General features: G+C 37.6%; 1 protein-coding gene across 5 annotated transcripts in view; it reads left to right on the forward strand.

Annotated features, from left to right (window-relative positions):
* The window catches only part of TSHR (thyroid stimulating hormone receptor), a 152,046-nt gene that overhangs the window by 85,186 nt on the left and 41,596 nt on the right, over positions 1-25,264 (forward strand). For 3 of the 5 annotated variants that reach the window (XM_026018441.2, XM_026018444.2, XM_072762170.1), the window contains 4 exons: positions 740-814; positions 18,365-18,439; positions 20,821-20,895; positions 22,389-22,466. In XM_026018441.2, coding sequence (XP_025874226.1) covers positions 740-814; positions 18,365-18,439; positions 20,821-20,895; positions 22,389-22,466 — 303 coding nt within the window. The remainder of the gene's footprint in view (positions 1-739; positions 815-18,364; positions 18,440-20,820; positions 20,896-22,388; positions 22,467-25,264) is intronic. The other 2 variants (XM_026018443.2, XM_026018442.2) reach the window with 1 other exon arrangement.

The raw sequence follows: 25,264 nt of genomic DNA on the forward strand, positions 1-25,264 counted from the left end.
AAGACAAATCTTGAACTTTCTACTTCATCAAAATAAAGAAGTCTTGAGTGGATATGTAATCACTACCCTATGGAATGTTCCATTAGAGAATTATAGATTTCTCATCTTCTTTGAAACTATATTTCTAATCCTATGATATCACATACTCCATTAAAAATGCCTTTTTTAATTCTTGTGTTCTTGTCTAATGTCTTTCATTTTCTGCTATTTTGGGTAACTCACCTATTCACTCATTTATTATTACTTTAACACATATTTATTGAGAGTCCACTACCTGCCATGCACTAAGAAAGGCACTCAAAATTCAAAGGCCATCCGAAACACAGTTCTCCATTTCAGAGAATGTATAGCCTAATCAGACAACATAAATCAAATATTATCCAAACAACAAGAAAGTTGCCCTGTGATAATTAGTGAAAGGAGAAGTTCTTGGTGCACTGAAATAAATATACTAAAGGGAAATTTGACCTAACCAGGAAATTCAGGAAAAACTTCTGAAGGAAGTATCAGTTCAATGGAAACTTAGGGATGAATAGGACCTATTGAATTGGGAAGCTTTGAGGTATCACAGGATCTGAAAAAAGTATAACCAATTTTAACAGATTAGAGTGAAATCCTGTTGCCTGATCTAGGAAGCCCCTGACAGAGAAGTTTCATCAAAATTAATATGTTTGGGGTATGTATGACATTCACAATCCTACTAACTTCCTACTCTGCATTATATTTTTGTGCCATTCAGCTACTTGTCAATAGATGCAACTCTGCAGCGGCTGGAATCACATTCCTTCTACAATTTAAGTAAAATGACTCACATGTAAGTACAATGAAAAGAGCAGCATAGACCTCACCCAAGCCAATCTTGATTGATAATTCTGGGGCTTCAAATGGTTGAAACAGCTGGGTTTTTGACCATGGGTCAGAACTTCCATTTGTGATTAAATTCTTAACCGGTTCTCACAGTTTGTTAATCTGTCCAAAATCCCACTTCCTTGTTTGAAAGGTAAAGACAAAACTAGAGTTCTCCTCTTAAATTGTCATTTCATTCTACTAATACTGTGTCAGCAGATTTCATTGGTGTGGATGTCAATGAGTCAATAAATATTTACTGACTACTGACTTGATTCCAGGCCTTTGCAAGATTCTGCAAATCTAACATTTTTCCTCAGAGAATTGTAGCTTCATGAGATTAGAACAGGAGTAGTATTAAGAACTCTGGCCTTGGAGTTGGTTAGAATCAGGTTTGAACCCTGGCTTCCCCTGCCCACTCACTATCTAACCTTGCACAATCATGTAATCTTTCCTAGTCTCACATACCTTATTTGTAAAATAAGGGTAATTAGAGTGTTGCAACTTCATATGGTTAGTATAAATATTGAATGATATAAGCATGTAAGCCCATGCCTAGCACATTAATACTAGGCAGTGTACTTCATAATTATTCAGGTTTTTTCTCTAATACATTACAATCAATTATAAGTTGCACATAATCACATTGCATTCTCCTAAGCAGCCAACTAATTTTATGAAATTCTATGAAATATTAACTTTTTTCTTTAAAAAACAAAAATGCCTATTACTGTATACTTATATGTTCTAGGGGTGCCTGTGTGGCTCAATCAGTTAAGTGTCTGAATCTTTCAGCTCAAGTCATGATCTCATGGCTCATGGGGGTCTTCACCCAGTGAGGAGTCTGCTTGAAAGAGTCTGTCCCTCTACCCTTCCCCCTACTCTCTCTCTCTCTCTCTCTCTCTCTCTCTCTCTCTCTCTCTCAGATAAATAAATATTTAAAAAGAAATACTGTGTTCTAGACATCATGCTAAACATTTTATATTCTGTGCGTAACCCTCATTTAAGGCTCAAATCAACCCTATCAAGTAGAGATTATTTTTCCATTATTTATATAAGAAAAATGGAAACTCATAGAGGATAAATATGTTTTCCTTAGTCACATGGTTACTAAGAGAGAAGAGCAGAATTTTTACACTATAAATGTCTTACTGGAAAATTCTTATCCTATGCACTATATTATACTGCTTTCAAGACCATAAGGTTCAGAATGTTACTTCTAGCTATGTAGGCAAACTTACATCAGATCAATCATTATTCTGAAAGCACCTAGAGAAGATAGATAGAAAAAAATCTTTAAGGAGTTTTAAGGGGATTTAAGGGGACAGAAGCAAATCCCAAAAACATTTGCTTGTTTTCCTCTTGAGGTATTCTGTGAACTGTAAGTCACAACTGAGAGGCTCAGGTGGAATGGAAGTTTAGGCAATCTCATAGGACTAGCAAACCAAAAATTGGATTTCAGGGCTTGTAAAGGAGGATAATGCCTTAGTAAACAAAACCCCCAAGATTTTAGCTGGAATCCCTACAGAGCTTCATCCCAGAAGTATGGAATAATGGGAAATAGATCAGCCCTCATGAAGAGTAAAGCCTCACTTTGGATCAATAAAAATAACCACACATACAAAACAAAACAAAACAAAACAAAACAAGAATATATGGGAAAAAATCAAGAGAAGAAAACCAACAACAGAAAATGGTCACAGGAGATTCAAATATTAGGATACTGGAGTGCTGGGATTATTAGGCACAAACTTTAAAATAACTATAATTACTTTATTCAAAATTTGAAAGAGAAGATAATTTCAAAATAGAATTGGAAACTGTAAAAAGGATCAAATAGAAAAAAGAACTTAAGAATTCAGTAACTGAAATAAAGTCTAAACACATGAGTTTAACAACAGATTAGATACAGCTCAAAAGAGAATTAGTAATCTGGAAGATAAGTCAGAAGAATATATCCAGCCTGCAGCATGGAGAAAAAAAGAAAATTTAAAAATATATGGCACAGTAGGGATTCTAGGGTTGCTTAGTTGGTTGAGTGTCTGACTCCTGGTTTCAGCTCTGGTCATGACTTCATGGGTCATGAGATTGAGCTCCACATTGGACACCATGCTTAACAGGGATTTTGCTTAAGATTCTCTCCCTCTGCCCCCATGCTTGCATACCAGCATGTTTGCATGCTCTTGCTCTCTCTCAAATAAATAAATAAATCTTTAAAATATATGGCACAGTAAAAAGTCTAGCATCCCTATCATTGGGTCTCAAAAGAAGAAGAGAGAAAGAATGATAGAAGCAGTATTTGAGGGATCCCTGGGTGGCGCAGCGGTTTGGCGCCTGCCTTTGGCCCAGGGCGCGATCCTGGAGACCCAGGATCGAATCCCACATCGGGCTCCCGGTGCATGGAGCCTGCTTCTCCCTCTGCCTGTGTCTCTGCCCCTCTCTCTTTCTCTCTCTGTGACTATCATAAATAAATAAAAATTAAAAAAAAAAGAAGCAGTATTTGAAGATAATTTACTAAAACTCATAAGGGAATCAAATTGCATATATAAGAAATACTACAAACTCCAATAGGATAAATACAAAGAACCCCATCAAGGGACATCATGGGAAAGGTATTAAAAACCAAAGATAAGGGGTACCTGGGTGGCATAGTCAGTTAAGGATCCAACTCTTGGTTTAGGCTCAGGTCATGATCTCAGGACCCTAAAATCAAGCCCCACATTGGGCTTCCCACTAAGTGAGGAGTCTGCTTCCTCTAACTCTCTCCTGCTGCCCCTCTCCACACTCATGCACTCTCTCTCTCTCTCTCTCTCTCTCTCTCTCAAATCAATCAATCGATCAATCAATCAATTTTTTTTAAAAAAAGACAAAGTGAAACTTATTAAAAGCAGCCAAAGGAGGGAAATACATACAAACTTTCAAAAAAGTAGCAACAAGAGTGATAGCTGATTGTTTATCCAGCAGAAAATATATTTCTTTTGGGACATCTTCATTCTTTTATTTGCCACCACTTTTCTCATTGATGTCAATAATTTGCCTTCATTAAGTTCCTTTGACTGAGTATCTAGTGTCTATCAAATGGTGGCAGTATCAACACTCACATGGTCAGCTATTTCTCCTATGACTCCATTTACATTTAAGTCAAATTTCACTTCCAGCATTATCACGTTTTGTTTCTTTGCTGCCCTTTCATTTCTGCTGGCCAGTTCCCACTTTTAATTATCCACTTTTATAAAATGCCATATGGGTTTATCACTGGAAGCCAAGGAAACAATATAGCTGCACAAACAGCTTTACGGTTTGTGCATGAACTGAATAACAGATGCTCAGTGATCAGTCACCAATGACTGAAAGATGTGGTGTAATTGGTCACCTATCATGATATGCATCTGTTATTTACATAGTGATGCACACATTGAAGAGCTAGCAGCAAAGTTTATACTTTATGCAATTATTCACAGTTAATATATTACAGTAGCCACATTTGAACCATGTTGTCTGGACCAGCTATTATTTCAATTGAACTAAATAATGTTAATGAATATCATGCATATTGGAACCATGCAAAGAAAGGACTACATATATCCACAGAATTAAGATACACAATGCTAAATAAACAAAGGATGGGAGGGTTATATTTTTTGTTGTTGTTTGTTTTTTAAGATTTTATTTATTTATTTATTTATTTATTTATTTATTTATTTATTTTTAATTAATTTTTATTGGTGTTCAATTTACCAACATACAGAAAAACACCCAGTGCTCATCCCGTCAAGTGTCCCCCTCAGTGCCCGTCACCCTTTCCCCTCCAACACCCGCCCTCCTCCCCTTCCACCACCCCTAGTTCGTTTCCCCGGAGTTAGGAGTCTTTATGTTCTGTCTCCCTTCCTGATATTTCCCAACATTTCTTTTCCCTTCCTTTATATTCCCTTTCACTATTATTTATATTCCCCAAATGAATGAGAACATACACTGTTTGTCCTTCTCCGATTGACTTATTTCACTCAGCATAATACCCTCCAGTTCCATCCACGTTGAAGCAAATGGTGGGTATTTGTCGTTTCTAATTGCTGAGTAATATTCCATTGTATACATAAACCACATCTTCTTTATCCATTCATCTTTCGATGGACACCGAGGCTCCTTCCACAGTTTGGCTATTGTGGCCATTGCTGATAGAAACATCGGGGTGCAGGTGTCCCGACGTTTCATTGCATCTGAATCTTTGGGGTAAATCCCCAACAGTGCAATTGCTGGGTCGTAGGGCAGGTCTATTTTTAACTCTTTGAGGAACCTCCACACAGTTTTCCAGAGTGGCTGCACCAGTTCACATTCCCACCAACAGTGTAAGAGGGTTCCCTTATTCTCCGCATCCTCGATAGGAGGGTTATAAATAGTGTTAGAGTGTTCTGAAGTTCTTGCATTGTCTGAGAAATGATAACAGTATTAATAAATAATGAATACATGTTTTAATCCATAAAGCAACAACTAAAATAATTGCAAAAGAATAGATAACAAGCTACTAGTAATGAGGAATAGAATAAAAATTAAATAATACAAGGTGCACCTGGGTGGCTCAGTGGGTTAAGCATCCAACATTGGCCCAGGTCATGATCTCAGGGTGTCAGGCTCCACACTCAGTGGGGAGTCTGCTTTCCCTCTGCTTCTCCCCTACTTATGCTTTCTCTCTCAATCTCTCTCTCTCTCTCTCTCTCTCTCTCTCTCATAAAAAAAGATTAATACCAAAGGAGCAAAAAATTAGAATAAAGAAATTATGAAACAAATAGATTTAACCCCAAATAGTAAGTATTTAATAAGTATTTACATTAACTGCATTAAATGTAAAAGGACTTAATATTCAGATTACAATACAAAGATTTCCAGATAGGTTAATAAAAATAAAATTCAACTGTATGTTGCTAATAAGGAACATACTTTATGCACAACAATATTGAAAGACTGAAAGTGTATGGATAAAAATATTAACATGCAAACAATAACCAAGAGAAAATGGATATAAGTATACCACTGTATATTAACCATGAAGTCTTACTATATATAAAAGGGGAAATTTTATTATGATAAAAAGAATTACTACAGAAAGATACAATGATTCTAAATTTTATCTGTAGAAGTATAGATTCAAAGCATGTAAAGCAGAAATTAACAGAACTGAAAAAATAGATAATCCACCATCATAGTGGGGATTTGTTTCAACACAGCTTTATCTGATAGAACATGCATACCAAAAAGTAAATAATGCTGATAAGAAATTAATAAGGTTTGAAGAACATAACTTGCAAACTTACCCTTATTGACTTGTATAAAATATTGTATCCAACAATTGCAGAGTACATATTCTTTTCAAGGACACATGGAACAGTTATCAAAAGTGAACATAGGTAAGGCTACAAAAGTAAGTCTCAATAGTTTTCAAAAATTAAAATCAAGTATGTTCTTTGACTAGTAAACAATCACTTCTAAATAATGATAAGTCGAAGAAGAAATCACAATAGATGCTAGAAAACAATTTTAATTAAATGAGAATAAAAATATAACAAATCAAAATTATGAGATGTAGTTAAAGTCATAGGTAGAAGAAAATGTGTATAGCTTTAAAAAGACATAGGTTAGAAATGAAGGCTAAAAATAAATTATTTATATAGCTTTCACAAGAAATTTATAAAGGAGCTGTAAGTTGAAACTAAAGAAAGTACAACAATATCTAAGAGAATTGAGAATCTAGGTCAGTAAGGTCAATAGTTTAAATTCAAAACCAAATCTTCAGACTCCAAATATAATGTTCGTTTATTATATCATCTTGATTCACTGCCCCTTTCTCCAAAAAAATCAAAGAAACTAACTTGTAACAAACCTCTGTATACACCCTGCAGCTCTTAAAATCAACTGTTTTGTTATCATTATGGCCTTTTCCTCATAAAGATTCTAGTTGTTAACATTTCTCTTAGATATACCAATTATCTCCCTCTGAGCAAAAGAGTTTATTTCGTAGGTCAAAGAAAACTATTAAATACTAAAAAGAGGATGAATTTGGAAGTGGATTTTTAAAAGGATATTTCTCTTATGTGTGTATGAGGTATTCAGTCTGCTATCTTAGAAAATGGGAAAATAATGCATTTCTTAGGATCCCTGGGTGGGTCAGCAGTTAAGCCTCTGCCTTTGGCCAGGGTATGACCCTGGAGTGCAGTGATCCAGTCCCACATCGGGCTCCCTGTATGGAGGCTGCTTCTCTCTGCCTGTGTCTCTGCCTATCTCTCTCTCTCTCTCATGAATAAATAAATAAAATCTTAAAAAAAAAAGAAAAGAATACATCTTGCATTCTCAGATTTGCCTAATATATATTCTACATTATTACCTATAAATAGTTTTAGTTGGCACAAAGGTAAGTAAAAACTTTTGGATTCCTACCACACAAATGCTTAACATCTTTATTCTGTAATCTTTGTTAAGCAATGACTAGAAACAAAGCATTATGCTATTTGCATGAGAGAAACAGAGCTAAAAAATCCTCTCCTCTCCTTCCCTCAAAGAATTGAAATAGATAGAAAGCATGAAACCAAATGTTAATATAGAATGATTTGTCTCATCTACTCATCTTCAGCCCAACTTCCCTGGCACTCCCCAGCAGAGAACTAAAGCCCTCTGATTTATTTATGAAGCAGAGTCCCTTACCAGGTTGGATTTGCTGCAAGAATAGATACTGAACTAAGGTGTGCTGAGGGTCAATGTCATTGCATATTGCTAGCACTTACTGAAAAGCCTCAGTGCTAACATTAGTAGTTCAAGAACGTAATGTTACTCTGTTGCATGGATGTCCTTCCTCAGCTGCCCTCCTTCTCCCTGTCCCTTTTTCAGTGACATGATTTGGTAAATAGGCTGAGTTAGAGCCACGGGAGGAGTCGTAGCTCATCATCCCCACTTCTCACCATCCCTTCACTGCTTTTTCAACCTTCTCCTGCTAATGCACTGTACTTCTCCTATTAGCTGGCTTCCCAGTTCTTGCTTAGATTGTGCTCTCTGATAGGAATTGAGATGGTAGAAAATATGCGCTAAAATCATTGGTGACCTAGAGCTGGCTTTTCAAAGATAAAGAGCTATGTATTCATTTAGTTAAGTACAGTTATGTTTAACATTGTGCTAAAACTGTGGTCATTCCTATACACATACACATACACATTCCTGTACACATACATGACCATTCCTGTGGTCATACCACTGTACACAGGATTCAAAATACTGGATCATTTCATTCTTGCCCGAACCTTCTTCCTTTGGCCTCTGATTCCACACTCCTGGTCATCCTCTATCATACTGGTCTTTCACTGGCTCATTCTCCTTCCTCACTTTTAAACATTGGGGTTCCATATGGCCCAAGTCTGTGTCTTCTCCTCTTACTCTGTGATTCTTCCCCATGTGACCTTATCCAACTATTCTCAAGTTTACATACCTAGTGTAGTCATCTCTTTTTTGCATTAGGCCATTTACCTATCAGTCTCCTTAATGTCTCCTCTGAGATGTCTCCCACGTATCTCACTACTTAAATGCTCCAAAAGGAAATCCACCACTCCTCCACTATTTGCTGAGCTGGTACACGGCACATCCATTTATCTTACTGCAAATTGCAGATACCTGAGAGTATCACTGTACCTTCTTTCCTTATCACCCCCTACTAATCCTTCACCATTTCCTGTTGATTCTACTACTCTAATATACAAAAAACTTTGTATTTGCACAACCCCTGCACAAGCCATCATAATTTCTTGAAGTACAGTAATTTCATAGCTTAACTCATCTTTCCAGTTTAGACTTCCTCTAATCCATTTCTGCACAATAGCCAGTGATTTTGCTCTTAGGATAAATCCAAGGGTTTCAGTGAAAACTTCCATGCCCTAGACTACGTCTGCACCCCACCCCACCCCACCCACCTCTGCTTCTTCATCTTGCTCCATTCTTGTACACCTGTATTCTTTAATTCCTTGAACAATCCAAGATCTTCCCTACCTGACAGCCTTCAAATGCTTTTGCCTGTGTCTGCAAAGTTTTTTCATTTTTCTCTTTGCCTACTAACTATAATAATTATTTATCTTTTCTTCCTGAATATTACTTATACATACCCTTGATTCCACCCCCATCTACATTAGATTCTTCACCTGAATCTATCATTGAATCATTTATTTTTGCTCTATAAAACTTAAAATTTGTGATAACAATACAAATGTGTAATGATAATAGTCTCCACAAGGCAGTATGCTATATGTACCAATCACCCACACCTAATTGCAAAGAAACTATCAAACCAAAGCCCCAAAATGGAACAATTAGGTATATTCTCAAAGTGCTCCTTTAAAATAATGAATTGAACTAGAAGGCCAGTCTGAATTAATGAGAAATCTGATTGATAGAACATTTGGTATATGTGTGTACGGACTCACATATGTTCAGCTATCCTTAATTGAGAACCTATTGTGTCCCAATACTATGCTGAACATTCAACACATATTTACTCAATCTACACCAATTCTCTGAAGTAGCTACTGTAAGTTTACAGTAAAAGAAAAAAAAACAGGTTCCATAACTCTATGGTCTTTATATATATTTTATGTAATTGGACCTTGCTTTTATATCCAATCTGATGATCTCTACCTTTCAATTGGAGTAACTCCATTGCATTTACTGCAATTATTGATACAATTGGATCAAAATCTGTCATCTTCTAATTTGTTTTCTATTTGTCTTCTTTGTTCTCTTTTGCTTCCTTTGTCTTCTTTTGGATTAATCAGGTTGGTTTTGCTTATGTTTTTTAGTATTTTATTCAACTTTATCTTCTAACTTTTTCACTCTTTGTAATATTTTTTGTGGTTATTCAAGGGATTATAAAATGCATCCTTCATTTATCATAGTCTACCAAGAAGGCTTATTATACCAATACCCATGTTTTAAATTATTATAGCATTTACCTCCTCCCAAATTTTGTGGTATTTTTTTATCATACATTAAATTTCTATATAGGTTATAAATACCAGAGTACATTGCTAAAATTTTTAAGTTCTGACTTTCAAAGAATTTGAGTAAAGAGAAGCTTGTCTCTTATATATACCCACATATTTAAAGTTTCCAGTTTTAATTCCTTCCATAGATCCAATCATTTCCTTTAACTTGAAGGACTTCTTTTAGCATGTTAGTGTGGTTCTGCTGGCAACAGATTTTCTCAGCTTTCTTTATTTGAAGATAATTTTATTTTCCCTTAATATTTGAAAATTATTTTAGCTGGGTATGGAATTCTGGCAAGGCAGTTTGTTTCAGCCCTTTGAAGGAAGATACCTTTCAATGTCATCTGGCCTCCATTGTTTCTGATGAGTCATTCCTGTTCTTATCATTGTTCTCCCACAGAAACATGTCCTTTTTCTCCGGTTGCTTTTAAGACTTTATGACTTTGGTTTTCAAAATAATATACCTAGGTGACATTTTCTTTCTTCCTTTTTTTTTTTTTTTTTTTTAGATTTTATTTATTTATTCATGAAAGATACAGAAAGAGAGGCAGAGACACAGGCAGAGAGAGAAGCAGAGAGAGAGAAGCAGGCTCCATGCAGGAAACCCAACATGGGACTCAATCCTGGGTCTCCAGGATCACGCCCTGGGCTGAAGGCAGGCACCAAACCGCTGAGCCACCCAGGTGTCCCGACATTTTCTTTCTATTTAATCTACTTGGGGCTTTCTGGACTTCCTGAGCCTATCAATTTCTGGTTTTGTTCAAATTTTGAAATGTTTGTCCAGTATTTTAATGGACTACAGTGGAAGTGATATGCATTTTTAGGCCCTGTTTCTAAGAGAACTGGCAGCTTTTGCTTTATATGCTTGGAGTTTTAAGTCACTATGTAAGAATTCTGCTGAAGGGGAGACCACATGGGAAAGCCCTGAATTATTATAAGAAGATAGAGAAGGGCCTACCTGAGCTTAGCTTTTTCTTTTTTAAAGATAGAAACTTAAGCAGACTGCACTGAGCATAGAGCCCTATATGGGGCTCAATCTCATGACCCTGATATCAGACCTGAGACAAAACCAAGAGGTCATCACTTAACCAGCTGTACCATGCGGGTGCCCCCAAGCCTAGTTTTGTAACAATCACCTTCAAAGGGCCAGGCATAGAAGCACAGCTATCTTAGACTGTCTATATTGACCCAGATACCAGCTAAAAAACAACCAGTGATCCCAGTGGATGCCACATGAAGCAGGAAAAAAGCCCAGTTTACCACTCCCTAAAATCCTAATCCACAAAATTGTGAGCTATATAATAAAATGGTTATTTTAGCCACTTAGTTTGGGGTGATTTATTATACAAGAACAGATATCCAGAAGAGGTAGCAATTATATCTCAGTTAACAATGAATAAAAGGCATTGAGGATTTGTAAGAGAAAGTTCCAAGAATGGCAGGTTTCTTTACAAGGTATTGAGAGTCTTAAGTGGACACAAATCAGTTCTCCTGGGTTTTAAACTTCAGCTGGGATATAGTCTGGCCCCAAAAATATACTTTGTTTTTCAAAGATTCATTTATTCATTTGAGAGAGAGAAAAAGGGAGAGAACATGAGCAGGATGGGCAGAGGGAGTGGGAATGAGAATCTCAAGCTGACTCCACACTAAACATGAATAACCATTCAGGACTGCACCTCACAACCCTGTCACAACCTGAGCTGAAACCAAGAGTCAGACATTCAACCAACTTCGCCATCCAGGTGCCCCCCTAAATAGATATTTGGTAAAGACTTACACCAGTAAAATGATGAAACACTGGCCACTTCCATCTTCTATTTTATCTTTTCTATAAAGAAGCCAATAGCACACAGATTGTTGTCATTGTTACTCCTAATAGCAGCTACCAATTACTAAATACTTTTTATGGGCAAGAACTCTGCTAAAAGTGCTTCACATATCTTAGCCTACTTAATCTCACTAAGTCTCAGTTTCCACTATATAAAATGAAGATGGTAACACATACCTTACAGGGTTCTTGCCCAAATTTACTCTGCTAAAAATTTTCTGAGTCAGAATTTGACAGTAAGAGTGTCTGCCTTCAAAACTAACACAAAACCACAGTATCTCTTCAATTAAAAACAGAAATAAAGAAAATGCTACCGTCAGAAGGATGTTTTAACTTTCATGTGGACTTTTTAAAAATCACAAGTAAATAAAAATTCTATAACTAGGTAAATAAAAAGTGTGATTTATGGCAGTGTAATAAGATTTCCTATTCACTGCTTCATTAAATTGAGTCAAGTGGATTTATTGGAGGTTTCAAGAGTACCAGTCTTAGTCTGATCATTGGATAATCATGCAATTAGCTGTATGCATCTTCCAGGCAATTTGGAAAATCACTTTTTTAATGTCCTGTTTCAAGTAGAAAACCTGGTAGTAAACCTACATTTTCTTCAATCTGCTTTAAAACTCTAAAGATACAAACTCTCTTTGATTAACATCTATTATTTAATTCCTCAATAAATTAAAAGATGCATCAATATCATGAATATCACCTTTCAGTTATAGATTATTTTCCCCTTAATTACAGAGTGCTAGTGGTGAAATACTTCATTGATAATTACCAAAGTAGAATAAAGATTTCTCTCATTGAAAAGTCTTGATAATTGGAAATAACTTTTTCTCTGAATTTATAGACTATTATTGAAAAGTTACTGTAAGTCTAAAAATCAGGACTTTAGAAGCTAAAGATCTAGTATACACCAAGAGCTTTGACAGACTTTATACTTTTTAACTGAGTAATTCCAATTCTATACATTTTCCCTAAGAAAATAGAGTGAGATGGAATTTACATAAAAGCCACTTGTCTCAGAGTTAATTTATAACAGCAAAAATTTGGAAACTACTCAAATGCTTAGCTAGGAGAAGGGTTTAATATGAAATACTGAGCAACCATTAGAAATCTGTTGTAATTGACTGTTTAATCCCAGAGGAAATACTTTTGACATAATGCTGTTTTAAAAACATAAAACATACTTAAAGACAGAAAAAAAGAAAACTGATTTTCTTTGTATCCCAAAATGATGAGAGGTTTTAAATCTTTTTGTTGTGAATGTGTTTAAAACTTTTTACAATGTATATGTATTATCTTTAGAGTCAAATGAAATAAACTTTTTAAAAATTAAGGGTTCCTTCCATATACACAATCTTAAAATTAAATCTTGATGTAAAAATACTACATGATGACTTTATGTGATAAGAGCCAATCAGAAAATGTTACCTTAAGATTAATTTACCTAATTCTTAGTGCCAGTTTTCACCTCAGTACTGTGTAGCAAGCATTTAAGGTATTTAAGGTAACAAAATTATGGCTTTGCTAACACGTAGCTGTACCTTTTTATAAAAGTCATTAAATAGGGCAGCCCGGGTGGCTCAGCGGTTTAGTGCCACCTTCGGCCCAGGGCTTGATCCTGGGGACCCTGGATTGAGTCCCATGTTGGGCTCCCTGCATGGAGCCTGCTTCTCTCTCTGCCTCTGTGTGTGTGTCTCTCATGAATAAATAAAATATTAAAAAAAAAATAAAGTCGTTAAATAATTAGTTGCTACTTCTACCTCCCAGAACACACAGTAATGTTGCACATAATAAATGTCTAATAAGTATTCCTTTAGTTTTAATGAATCTCTCCTCACTAGCCCACTAGAGCTAGCAGACCTAGTCTGTCTTCGACTATACAGAGTGGCTTACCTCCCCTTCCCCCCCCCCTTTTTTTTTTAACTATTCACACTTAAAAGCAGACTAGAAAAAAATTGAAAATCAAATTGAAGTAAGAGTTGAAAAGAAGCTGGGGGCTGGCTGAGAGCTAGGTTTTTGGCTGTTATTCATATTCGGTTTCTTGTTTTACACAACATAGTCTTACCCATTATAGTATTTGTGTTTCTTAAAATTCCAACTATGCCGGCTGGGGCAGCTTCTCTTCTCTTCAGATGTCTCATTCCAATTTGGTATCCTTGCAATTAGGAGTCCTTGCCCATGCAAGCTGCAGCCTTCTCATCTCCTGTGGCCCCATCTTTGCAGGTGAAAAACGAAGTTAGCTTCATTTTTGCCCTCAATTTGTTTCCCAGCTTGGCTTGCTTTCTCCTAATGAACTGGGGGTGTTGAGGGTGTAGGCAAATATCTTGAAGGCTGAGGATCATAGTGCCACAATCTAGTGCCAGTTGAATGGTTGAGGGGGAAGGGGGCCCCAAGATAATGGAAGGAAATAAGCTGGAAAATTCTTTTTAGCCAAAGGATTTAAGCCTTCATTTCTCTTCCTTTTGCCTCTCTCCCCAACCTGGGGACTCTTGTGTCACTTTGATGATTTCCCATACTCTTTGGGGTGCAAGTTAGTGTGCTAAGTGTCTACCACAAGGTGAACTGCTTTGAACAAGACAATTTCTCTGTTCTTTGCTTTTATCAAGAATTAACAAATGTTTCTCAGAAGAAGGAAAAGACCAGAATCTAGTCATATGATTAAATGAACGTAATGTGTGCTAAATTAGTGATCTGCTAGTTTGTGAAAACATTGCACTTAGAGTCACTGTTACTCTTGTCATTTAAATATTCATTTTATTTGAAATCCAAAGAAGGGAAATTAACCAATAGTAACTATTTAAATTTCCCTTTAGTTCTGGTGGATGATCTCCTTTAAACACCACTTAAAAAAAAGACAATAAAAAAGACAGCATTTGGAGTTAGAAGTCCTAGGTTAAGGCCCAGGATTGCTTCTATGTAATAGAAGATGAGTCATTTACCCTTGCTAAATGTGTCCTCGTTGTTTTGTCTGCAAAATGAGGATGATTATTCCCTATTTCACTTAAGTCAGTTCTCCTACCTCCTTGCTGGTAGAACCATCCTGAGTGATAAGTATACCCAGTCCCTGGTTACCCTTTCATCTCCAAGGCTGGGCTTCTCTAATCAATAAGCTTGAAGATCCTCAAATATTTCTCTGACACAGCTAGGTCTCTCTACTCCAGAAAAGATCATATTTGAAGATTTAAGCAGACTATCTGGTGCTGCATTATTATAATTATATATATATTATTATATAGAATATATATTCCTTTGGGTTTTTTTTGAGGAATTTTTGTATGCCTTTTATTCCTTTTTTTTTTTTTTTAATTTTAAACAAGATAAAATAAGGGTGCCTGGGTTGGTCAGTTGGTTGAGCCTCTGACCTCTGACTCTTGGTTTCCCCTCAGAGTAGGGATCTCAGGCTCCAACCTCAGAGGGGAGTCAGACTCCCTCTTCTCTCTCTGTCCCTCTCCCTCCCTATTCCTCTCATGCCCCTCCCCTCATACTCCTCTTTCTAATAAATAATCTTTTTAAAATATATATATATAATAAAAAATGAAAATTATGCATTCCTAGCTCCCAAACCCATCTACCAGAGATGACCACAACTCACACTGTGCTCTATATTTTAAGAACTTTATTGTTGTTTATGTATTAGTTTGGGTAGTTTAACAACCGTAAGAAATAGACAAAAATAAAAATCTGTAACAGCCCTAAGGTAACTGAAGGTTATTTCTTGCTCATGGGACAGTTCTGGTGGAGTGACAGGTGCGCAGGTCAGTGCTTCTCCATGCAGTCACTCGGGCACCCAGGCTGCTGATCCAGGGGCACTGCCATCCTCGGCTCTTGTCCAGACTCACTCTGGGGGGATGGCTTTATTCCAACCTGCCGTGCTGGAATTATAGAGGTGTTTTCTTTCTCCTGGTGTTCCTAGCTTCCTGGCAACATAGCTAGCCTCCTGCACTCTTGGGCTGCAATTGCTTCCCATCTTTGAAAAGGTTATACCAGCTGCCTTCACTTCTGACATCTGTCTCCATTTAGCTAAGCTGGCAGTTCATGCCTCCCCCTCACCCCCCCACCCCACCCCCGCCGCCCTTCTGTGCTTCCGCAGAAATTATATTTTTCTAGTTTTAAGATCTAATTGACACATAACACTGGGTAAAGTTAAGGTGTACATGTGGTGATTTGATACACTTATATTACTGCAAAATGATTACCACTGTAACGTTAACTAACACTTCCATCCTGTCACATAATCACATTTCTTTTTTTGTGGTGAGGACACTGAAGATCTCTCTTAGCAACTTTCAAGTGTGTAACACAGTATCATTATTATATTAGTAGCTATAATCACCATGCTGTGTATTAGATCCCCAGAATTTGTAAATCTTATAAATAGATGTACCCTTTGATCAGTACCTTCCCATCCACCACCACCACCACCCTCCTCCAGCCCCTGGTAACCATCACAATACTCTCTATTTCTCTGAGTTTGGCTTTTTTAGATTCCACATATAAGTGAGGTCATACAGTATTTATCTTTATCTCAGCACAGATTTTTTTTTTTTTAAGTCACTTGGGAGCATGAGCAGCTGACTGTCTTCTTAACTCAGAAAGCAGCTTCTTTTCCTTGATATTTTCTTGTGGTAACTCTTGTCTGTGTTATATTTCCCCTAAGAAACCACCCCTTTTGCGTCTCCCCTCTTCTCACAGCCTCCTCTTTCTGCTCTGAGAGCCACCCGTAGGTTGCAGCCTAGTTGAACTAGCTGGAACCCACAGCAGTTGCTCACTTCTCTCTTTCGCTACCTCTAAAGCTGCTTCAGCTGGCTGCCTTTCACTGTGACAGTCTCTTGAGCCACTCACTCAAGTCTGGCTCGTTCAACAATAGTCTCTCATGGAGCAGTTTGCCAGACCACAAACCACACTCAGTTTCCAAACTCCCCTAACTAGTTTATATTTGATTGACAGCAGCCCAAACCCTTCTCCCCACATGGATAGCTCTAGTGATGAGTTTATTGCTCACCATGCAGAGAGAGAAGACCTTAACTCAACAGCATCTGAAAGTATCTTAGCAGGACAAGGCGAGAACAGCTAAGGGACTGTGCAATAAAGTAGCCAACAATCCCAGTTTACCCAGGACACACAGAGCTCCCAAAAAACAGGGTTTTTCATTTCAAACTAGGACAGAATTTTATTTTATTTTATTTTATTTATTTATTTTAGGACAGAATTTTAAATCTACTTTAAAGTGGTTCTTTCCATGTACGATCTTGATTTTGAAGTGAGGGATTCTATGAAGGTGTATGAACTACATAGACATCACACTAAGTGAAAGAAGTCAGATAAAGAAGATGCAGTTTCAGTTATATGAAATGTCCAGATAGGGCAAATTCAGAGGTAGAAAGCAGATCATGGTTCCTAGGCATGGGGGAGGGGTGGGAATTAACTGCAAATGGGTTACTTTTGTCATTTGATAGAAATGTTCTAAGACTGGGTTGTGATGATGGCTGCACAGTTCTTTAAACTTGCTAGAAATTACCTAATTCTATAACTGCAATACATGAATTTTATGAAAGTTCTCCTCCAGTAAAACCATTTTTAAAAGTCCAGGGCCAGAGGTGTCTGGGTGGCTTCACTGGCTTTAAGCGTCTGCCTTTGGCTCAGGTCATGATCCAAGGGTCCTGGGATTGAGCCCAGCCTGAGGCTCCCTGCTTAGAGGGAAATCTGCTTCTCCCTCTCCCTCTGCTACTCCCCCTGTTCGTGCGCACCCTCCATCTTTCTCTCTCTCTCTCTCTCTCTCAAATAAATAAATTTGTTTAAAAAAAAAAAAAAAAGACCTCCAGCCAGATCCTAAGTCTTCTAGTTGTTACTATCAGTGAGTAGATGCAGATTCCTTTAGCCTTAGGTGCCATCCATAAGGGGAAAGGATACAAGTCTTACTGGGTTCTTCTGTCCTCCTTATATAAGCATAGGGAGTGCCTTTAAATTCTTTCAACCAATCTACATAGTGTTGAATACATTCAATTTTACTAATAAGGACCTATTTCTAACAGTCATGAACTTCACTAATGCTAACTATGCATTTTGATTGGGATGTATATAAATCTAGGTATGTAAGTTGCAGACATACATGCTGTCACATCACATGCGCTAAAGTCTTAAGTTACTGGTATAGAAAATAAACTCAAGTGAACTGTTAAGACTCTCTACATCCACTACCTCCAAAATAGCAAGCGGCAGAGGAAGCTTACCACTCTACTGCCTTGCTATCATCCATCATTTAGTCTGCTCAGCTTCCCACTCCAGGGGAGGATCCATCCTATTAATAATAAAGATATTTGTTCTTAACAAACCATTGGAGGGTTTTTTTTTTCTGTTTAAATATAAAAAGTTGGTCGGAGGGAAGGTTGTGAGACTACAATTAAGAGAAAGATCACCCATAATTCAAATGGACTGGAACTAGGTCAGTGATGGGGAGGGCTGAATAGCCAATGTGTCCCTGGAAGGAGCCAGGAAGAGCTTGCTGATGGGACTGATTCCCAGTAGAAACACTCCCTAGGGCACCACATAAATGTGACTTCTTCTCATGAACATTTGTTAAACCTGATTCGTATTTTAACTTTGAGAAGAATAGAAATGGATGTATTATGGTGAATACATCCATGGTGTATGGTGTTTCCTGTAACTCTTACAGAGAGATTCGGAATACCAGAAGCTTAACATCCATAGACCCTGACGCCCTAAAAGAGCTCCCACTCCTGAAGTTCCTGTAAGTATTAACTCCTATCCCATCCTACCTTGTTGGGTTGTTTGGTTTTTTTAAGAGAATTATAATGCTGTTGCTTGCCAGGAGTCACCCTAGGATGATGTGGGCCAGGATCATTTTAGTGGTATATGGTATAGGATGTGATTTATCCTGTGACTTACTCCCCACACTTCCCCATCAGACAAGGTATAATGATCCACATTTGTAAAACTTACTTAAAAGTCAGCGCATAATGCTAGGACCAAAGGCTTGATCCAAGGGAAACAAGGGAGAAAATACCATGATACGTACAGTCTTTAAATGGAATGTAACAGAACAAAATAAAACAAAAAACTCTTGAAGGTCCATTGCTCAATTTAATTAGGAAATAGGTATCACAGCAATATTAAAGTGACCATTACACAGAAAAAAGGCCACAAAGGACAAAATTCAAACTCTTGGAGGTTTGAGGGACAAAAATTCAAGGGACAACACTATTATTGCTTTGCTTTGGGCACCTTAAGAGCTAACTACAAACTCCCTGAGAGCAGAGACCACAGCACTTTTGCTTTCTTCTGTGCCTTTACTGCCTGGCACAGAGTAGGTGCTCAATAAAAATGTGTCCAGTGGATGTGTATGTATGGCCTCAGGTCCTCTAGACACCAACTGGAAGAATCTGTCCCTTCTTCCCTTCTTTCTTGCTCACATGCATTGTAAAAGATCAGAACACAAAAACATTATGAGAGGAAAAAATTAAAATCAACCTTAATCCCAATACCCAGAAATAATCATTATTAAGATATTTGTTTCCATCTAGGGCTTTTAAATAAAAGTGTATATCCATATATATCTTATGAATTAAGTCTTTAAGGATGAATAGAAGTTATCCAGGGAAAGACAGGGGCAGGGGAGAAGAAAAATGCAGGTGGATGGAATAGCAAAATAAAGGCACAAAGGTGTAGAATCATAAGGCTCATTTGGAGCCCTAAAAATAGTCCAGTATTGAAGAAGTGGGAGTGGGAGATGCAGGGAGCATAGAAGAGGATAATGATGGGAAATGTGGCTGGAGGGGTATCTAGGAAATAAAAAAAACTTATGAGACAAGGCAATCACTCTTGTGTGGACTTTGAGTTTCAATCAATCAATAATTAGTTGATATGATGTTCCTTTAATATCTGCGGGGCTCTGTAGGGAACCTGTAAGATAATAAAACATTGTTCTTACCTTCAAGAAGCTTAAAATCTAGTTCAGAAGATACTGTATATAAAATCAAAAATTTCCTTTTCTACTGGAGAATAATGGTAAGTGATAAATAAGAGGTACATACATTATTTGAGGGTGGAGTTAATTAGAGTACACATCAGAAAGGAGATTTTGGGGCTTTGAAGAAAAGAGAGGTCCTGGTCCCTAATCTGGGATTTTCAGCCCCAGTATATGGTCCCCGCTTAACCCCAAGACTTCTACCCCTGGGCACATACACATTTCCACATGAACCTCTCTTAGAGTTGACTAGTTTGTTCACTGTTTACTGTTCTTCAGATACTCTTCATGGAATCTCAGCTCTTTCCTTTGCTATCTGGAATATCCCATTTGCTTTTTGTGACAGATCTCTGGCTCCTGTTTTCTCTTTAAATCTTATGCCTTCCCCCCTCTAAAAGGAGTCAGGTCAGAATTTGCCTAAGAAGGTCTATCAATGGAACTAGCTGGGAGACTTTCTTTAAAGCTTTACGGCTATTGGCTAAATCTCACCCTATGCCAGGAGCCTGAGAGTCGCTGTATTCATACTGTTTTATGTACTTTTAGTCTTGACATTTTTGCCCTGATGACACAAACTTTGGAAAGTGAATACATTGTCTTTGATTGATTTTATTCCTTGTCTAGACATATTTCCTAAATGGTACTGCTGCCATCCTACTCCCAGGTGACTGCCATGGGAAAATAATTCTTGGCAAAATAATGAACACAATATAGCGTGAAGTTGGAAAGAGGAAGCCTGGCTTGGAGTTGGGTATTATATTGTCTTTCTGGCCTATCCTCTCCTTATTCCACTGCAGCCTGGAATGTCCTCAAGTTAAAACAGGGAAATATCACACACACACATGCACACATGGAAAGAAACCTGAATTCCTATTTATAGGATGCCTGCTTGGTTGAAACAATCCTCATTTTTTCTAAAGAGAAAAAAATGTATTGACACTGGTGGATGGAATCAGACTGCTGTATCTTCAGGGAGTAACATTTCATCCAAGGGTTAGAATTTGCCCATGGTCACTCAAATGAAGGAGTTAGGATTTGACTCTAGGGTGACTTCAGAACCAATGCTTTCAGCTATTAAGTTATTTTACTTCCTATGTGTTGATTTTCTTACCTTATTTCTGTTCCCTCTTCTTTTTCATGCACTTTAGTGGCATTTTCAACACTGGACTTGGAGTATTCCCTGATGTGACCAAAGTTTATTCCACTGATGTATTCTTTATACTGTAAGTATGCACACATGCAATATTTGGCAGTATTTTGTCACTGACGAGAAGAAGGGTGCAGCCATGGGGGTTGGTTGAAACCAAGTGAAGCAACTGTCTCTAGGGGAAGCAGTGATCAGCTGTGACAAATTCACTGGTGGATGAAGTAAGGCAGAGACTGGGAAATGACCATTGAGTTTAGTAATATGGAGCTCTGGTGATTCTGACAAGAGCAGTTCCAATGGAGCTCTAGGGTGAGGTCTGGTTGGAGTTGGCTCAAGAAGAATCAGAAGGGAAGACCTCGAGAGAGTGATCATTACAAACTCTTTTAAAAGGTTTTACTGGAGTGGGAATAAATAAATAAATAAATAAATAAAAAATAAATAAATAAATAAAAAGGTTTTACTATTGAAATAGAGCAGATAATATCTCAGTAGTTCAGGATACTAGATCAGGAACAAAGGTTTCTTTTTGTTTGTTGTTGTTGTTGTCTGATGGGACAAATTATGGCATGTTTGTTTGCTAATGGGAGTGATTAAATAGAAGGAAAATTTGATGATAATGATGATACTTTATTTTCCACATGATGTTTAATAGCTTTTCAAATACTTTCCCATAGCATTATCATGTTTGCTACTCTTCAACCACCTTTAAGGCATAAAAGAAGTTATAGGTTTTTTCCATTCTACAAATGAAGAAATGGAGGAATAGGAAATTAAAGTGATTTTGTGAGCAGAGTCTCATGGAGCAGTGACTAGTGGTGTTCAAACTACTTCCTGTGGCTTCTGATTGGTGGCCATGTGCCCTTTTCCAAAACCTGTGGCACAGTCAAGTGTCTTACCTAATTATATAAAGATAAAAGAATTTATACATAGTTAAGTCTTTAAGTCTGCACTACCAAGTCAACAAAAATGTGGAGTGATAGGATCTGAATTCTCAGAATTTTGCCAGAAAAAAAATTGACCATGCTTCTTTGCTGCAGAAGAACTCAGTTCAAAATGTAGACAGATTTCTAGCAACTAGATTGGCACAGAAATGTTTTCCAGGAGCATCTGCCTGGCAGTGTTTTACAAGTAGAGGACACTTCAGTAACACTTGTAGAAAGAAATCCACTGATCCCACTCTACCAACCCTTTTTAGAGGTTTCAAACACTTAGAAAATCCTAGTTGCTAAGGACAAAGTATCTGTCACAGATTTACAAGAAGTCTTCAAGGCCCATCTGCTCCCCTTGCAAAGAGGATTTAGTTAGGGACTTCAGCCCACATCAAAAGCCCAATTACTTACTGCACATTTGTGAAGCTGTGAGAGCGTGTCCCTCTGGGACAGCTCTCACTAGCTCACTGAACCCTCTGAGCCACCAGCAGCTAAGAAGGGTCAGCGAAACTTAAAAATGAACAAGATTAAACTAAATTGCATCAAGTTCTTTATTTGAGTGCATAGGTGGAGCAAGAGTCAGCCCAGCACCAAAAGGAAAGCATTTTTTTCACCAAGTGTTTTTGTCCCTCTCTTGTAGTGAAATCACAGACAACCCTTACATGGCTTCCATCCCTGCCAATGCTTTCCAGGGGCTGTGCAATGAAACCCTGACACTGTGAGTATTGCCACTCCCACTCCGGCTAACAACTGAATTGATATTTGGACCATTGTCATATCTTACAGCCCCTCCAAGAAACATCAAGCATGTGCTTAATGATCTAACTAAAGGTTTCACATAGCTAAATAAGAGCATTGCCTTATGGTATGATACTCAAATAAATGATAAAATGGTTTAAGTAATAAGACAGGTATTCCCTTAAAGTGTGGTAGGCACACTTTATCTAGAGAAGACTGTTAGGTCTTACCGACCACATGACTTTTGTGGCAACTGGTTACCTCTCCCATAGTGGGGAAAGGGCAACCATACACAGTACATATACTAGTGAGCCTGTCTTTCCAATAGAATTTAATTTATAAAAACAAGTAGTGGACCAGATTTGACCTGTAGACCTTGCAAAATACAGTATTCTAGTATATCTCCATTGTATAGAGGAAGAACCGGGGGTTAGAACACATTAAAGTGACTTATCCAAGGTCACTGAATAAGAAAGTGGTGCAACCAAGAGCTTCGCATGCTCTTTGCACTCACACTCAACTCAGTCATCACAACTATTATGAAGTTCCTACAAAGTCATATTGAATAGAAAAGAGTGTTTCTCTACATTATTATTTTTCAGAGTTCGAGTGGGTCCCGCTCTTTAGATGTTCAAAAGGTGGTGTTTATCAGAGAAAATTACAAAATGTTCTAATAAAGAAGTCTAGTAGATGTATAAAAGATAAGTTAATTCCCCAAACTGATAGAGAACTCCCCTATCTCATCAAATTAGTCACAAACTAGAGTTGTCCAAAGGATCCTTTCTCTCTAGCTTCAGTACCGCTGCCCAAGCTCAGGCCTGGTAGCTTCTTTGCCTGGATTGTTACCCAGTTCCCTTGATCTGGTCACACTACAGTCCAGGGGTTCTTTATCATATACAAACTTGATTGGATTATCCCCCAGGAAAATTGATCCAAGCATCCCCACAACTCTTAGTGTGGGGCTACTTCCAAGCCATTCTATCAATCTAAGCCCAATGAAGCTGCCTCAACCTCTGAGCCTCTACTAGCAGTGGAGCATTTCAGTTCATCTCTCTCCTTGAAACATGAGGAGAGGTCTTTTGAAAAGATGAGAGATTCTTTTTGGCCACCATTTCATTTGACAACACCCCAAAAACCTGGAGTCTTTGTGTGCTCAGTCCCAAACCTGAAGGCTATTTGCCTCCTTTGTAAAGGTTTCCATTGTGACACTTAACCATTTATTGCGTGTCAACTCCTTTCTCAATTTTTTTTACCAAAGGTTACCTTCACCTTTCAGCATTTTTTTCTAAAAACCCATCCCCATCAGCCCTCTCAAGTGAAAGCAGCTCCTTGTCCACTGAGCACAAGGCACAGTAGGCATTTAAAAAACATCTGAATGAGGGAATCTTATGCTTTCTGAAATCAAGAGTTGCGGATGGCATTGGTTGCCCATTATCTTTTCAGATGATTATTTTTACATTTCTGAAAGTCCTTGCTTTTTTGAATTTCATGCTCGAAAAAACTGCATGAGAGGCTATGCGTCCAACAGCAAATTTGTATGCACATTCCTGGTAGGATAGAGTTCCAATCAATGCAATCCTTTTTTTCTTCTTCTTCTTCACTATTTTTTCTTCCTTCCTCATTTTTCCTTTCCAAGGCCAATTTTCCCAAAAAGAGTTTTATTTAATCTCTGAAATGTAATTCCAACAAAGAGTATTTTCATTGTCTAGGACTCTTAACAAAGTTTAGAAAAATAGGAATCCCAAGTATATAATTCTCACACATACATAAAAGAACTCTAGTTCAGAAAAAAAAATAACTTATCTCTCAGAACTCCCTTCAGCCTCTGTGCCTAGCACCCCTGTGTCCTGCAGTCCTAACCTGGGACATATTAGTAGCTGGAATTAAACTCATTGTGTGATTATTATTTAAAACAAATAAAAAATAACAACAAAGATTACTCTCAATTCTTCACAACAGTGTAGGATAAATCCAATTTTTCAGGGTATTCCTTTAATGTGGTCCTCTTGTAAGTGCCCCACACTCATAAATATACAGCTATTTGATCCTCCCAGCAACTTTTTGATTAGGTATTATTATCAATCCTTACAGATAAGAAAACCAAGAACAATAGAGGTTAGGAAATTCTCAGGATCCATATACTGTGAAGAAACAGAGCCATGTCTAATTCCAAATTTAGAGTCTCTTGTAAGCTTCCTAATATGTCACCAGAGTTGATAGGTGGTGGACAGAGTCATTTTCAGAGTTCCCCTACAATTGCTACTAGTTGTACTTGACTGGGGTCATGGCTGCCTTCTCTTATCACATGCCAATAACTCCCATGCATCCTTGTGGAGACAGAGCTTCCATGGCTAGAGCTCCTTCTCCTCTAGGTGGGTGGGGAGAATCACTTTTGAGGTCACAAATCCTGAGTCCCAACAGTGCTATATCAGTGTGTCTTTCTTTGGCAAGTCCCCTTCACCTCTTAGTAGACCGACTAGGAGACAGAGGAAAGGGCACTTCAGTCCAGCCCATGGAATCACTGCATTAATGAACTAGTTGCAGAACATAGCAACAATTTAAAACATCAAAATTTCCTCAAAAGGACATGGTCTATCTACATTCTTAGATTTGTCTTTGAAGTTCAACTCAATTCAGCCCGCAATCATTAAGCATTTAATCTATGATAAGCCCTGAGGATAAAAATATGGATAAAATACAAATGTGAAACAACAATTTAAGCAGAAAAATATAAAACCAATGTATGTATTCAGATTAGCAGTGTCTTTGAAAATGTTC

The sequence above is a fragment of the Vulpes vulpes genome, chromosome 6 (assembly GCF_048418805.1).
Source record: "Vulpes vulpes isolate BD-2025 chromosome 6, VulVul3, whole genome shotgun sequence".
Taxonomy (NCBI): domain Eukaryota; kingdom Metazoa; phylum Chordata; class Mammalia; order Carnivora; family Canidae; genus Vulpes; species Vulpes vulpes.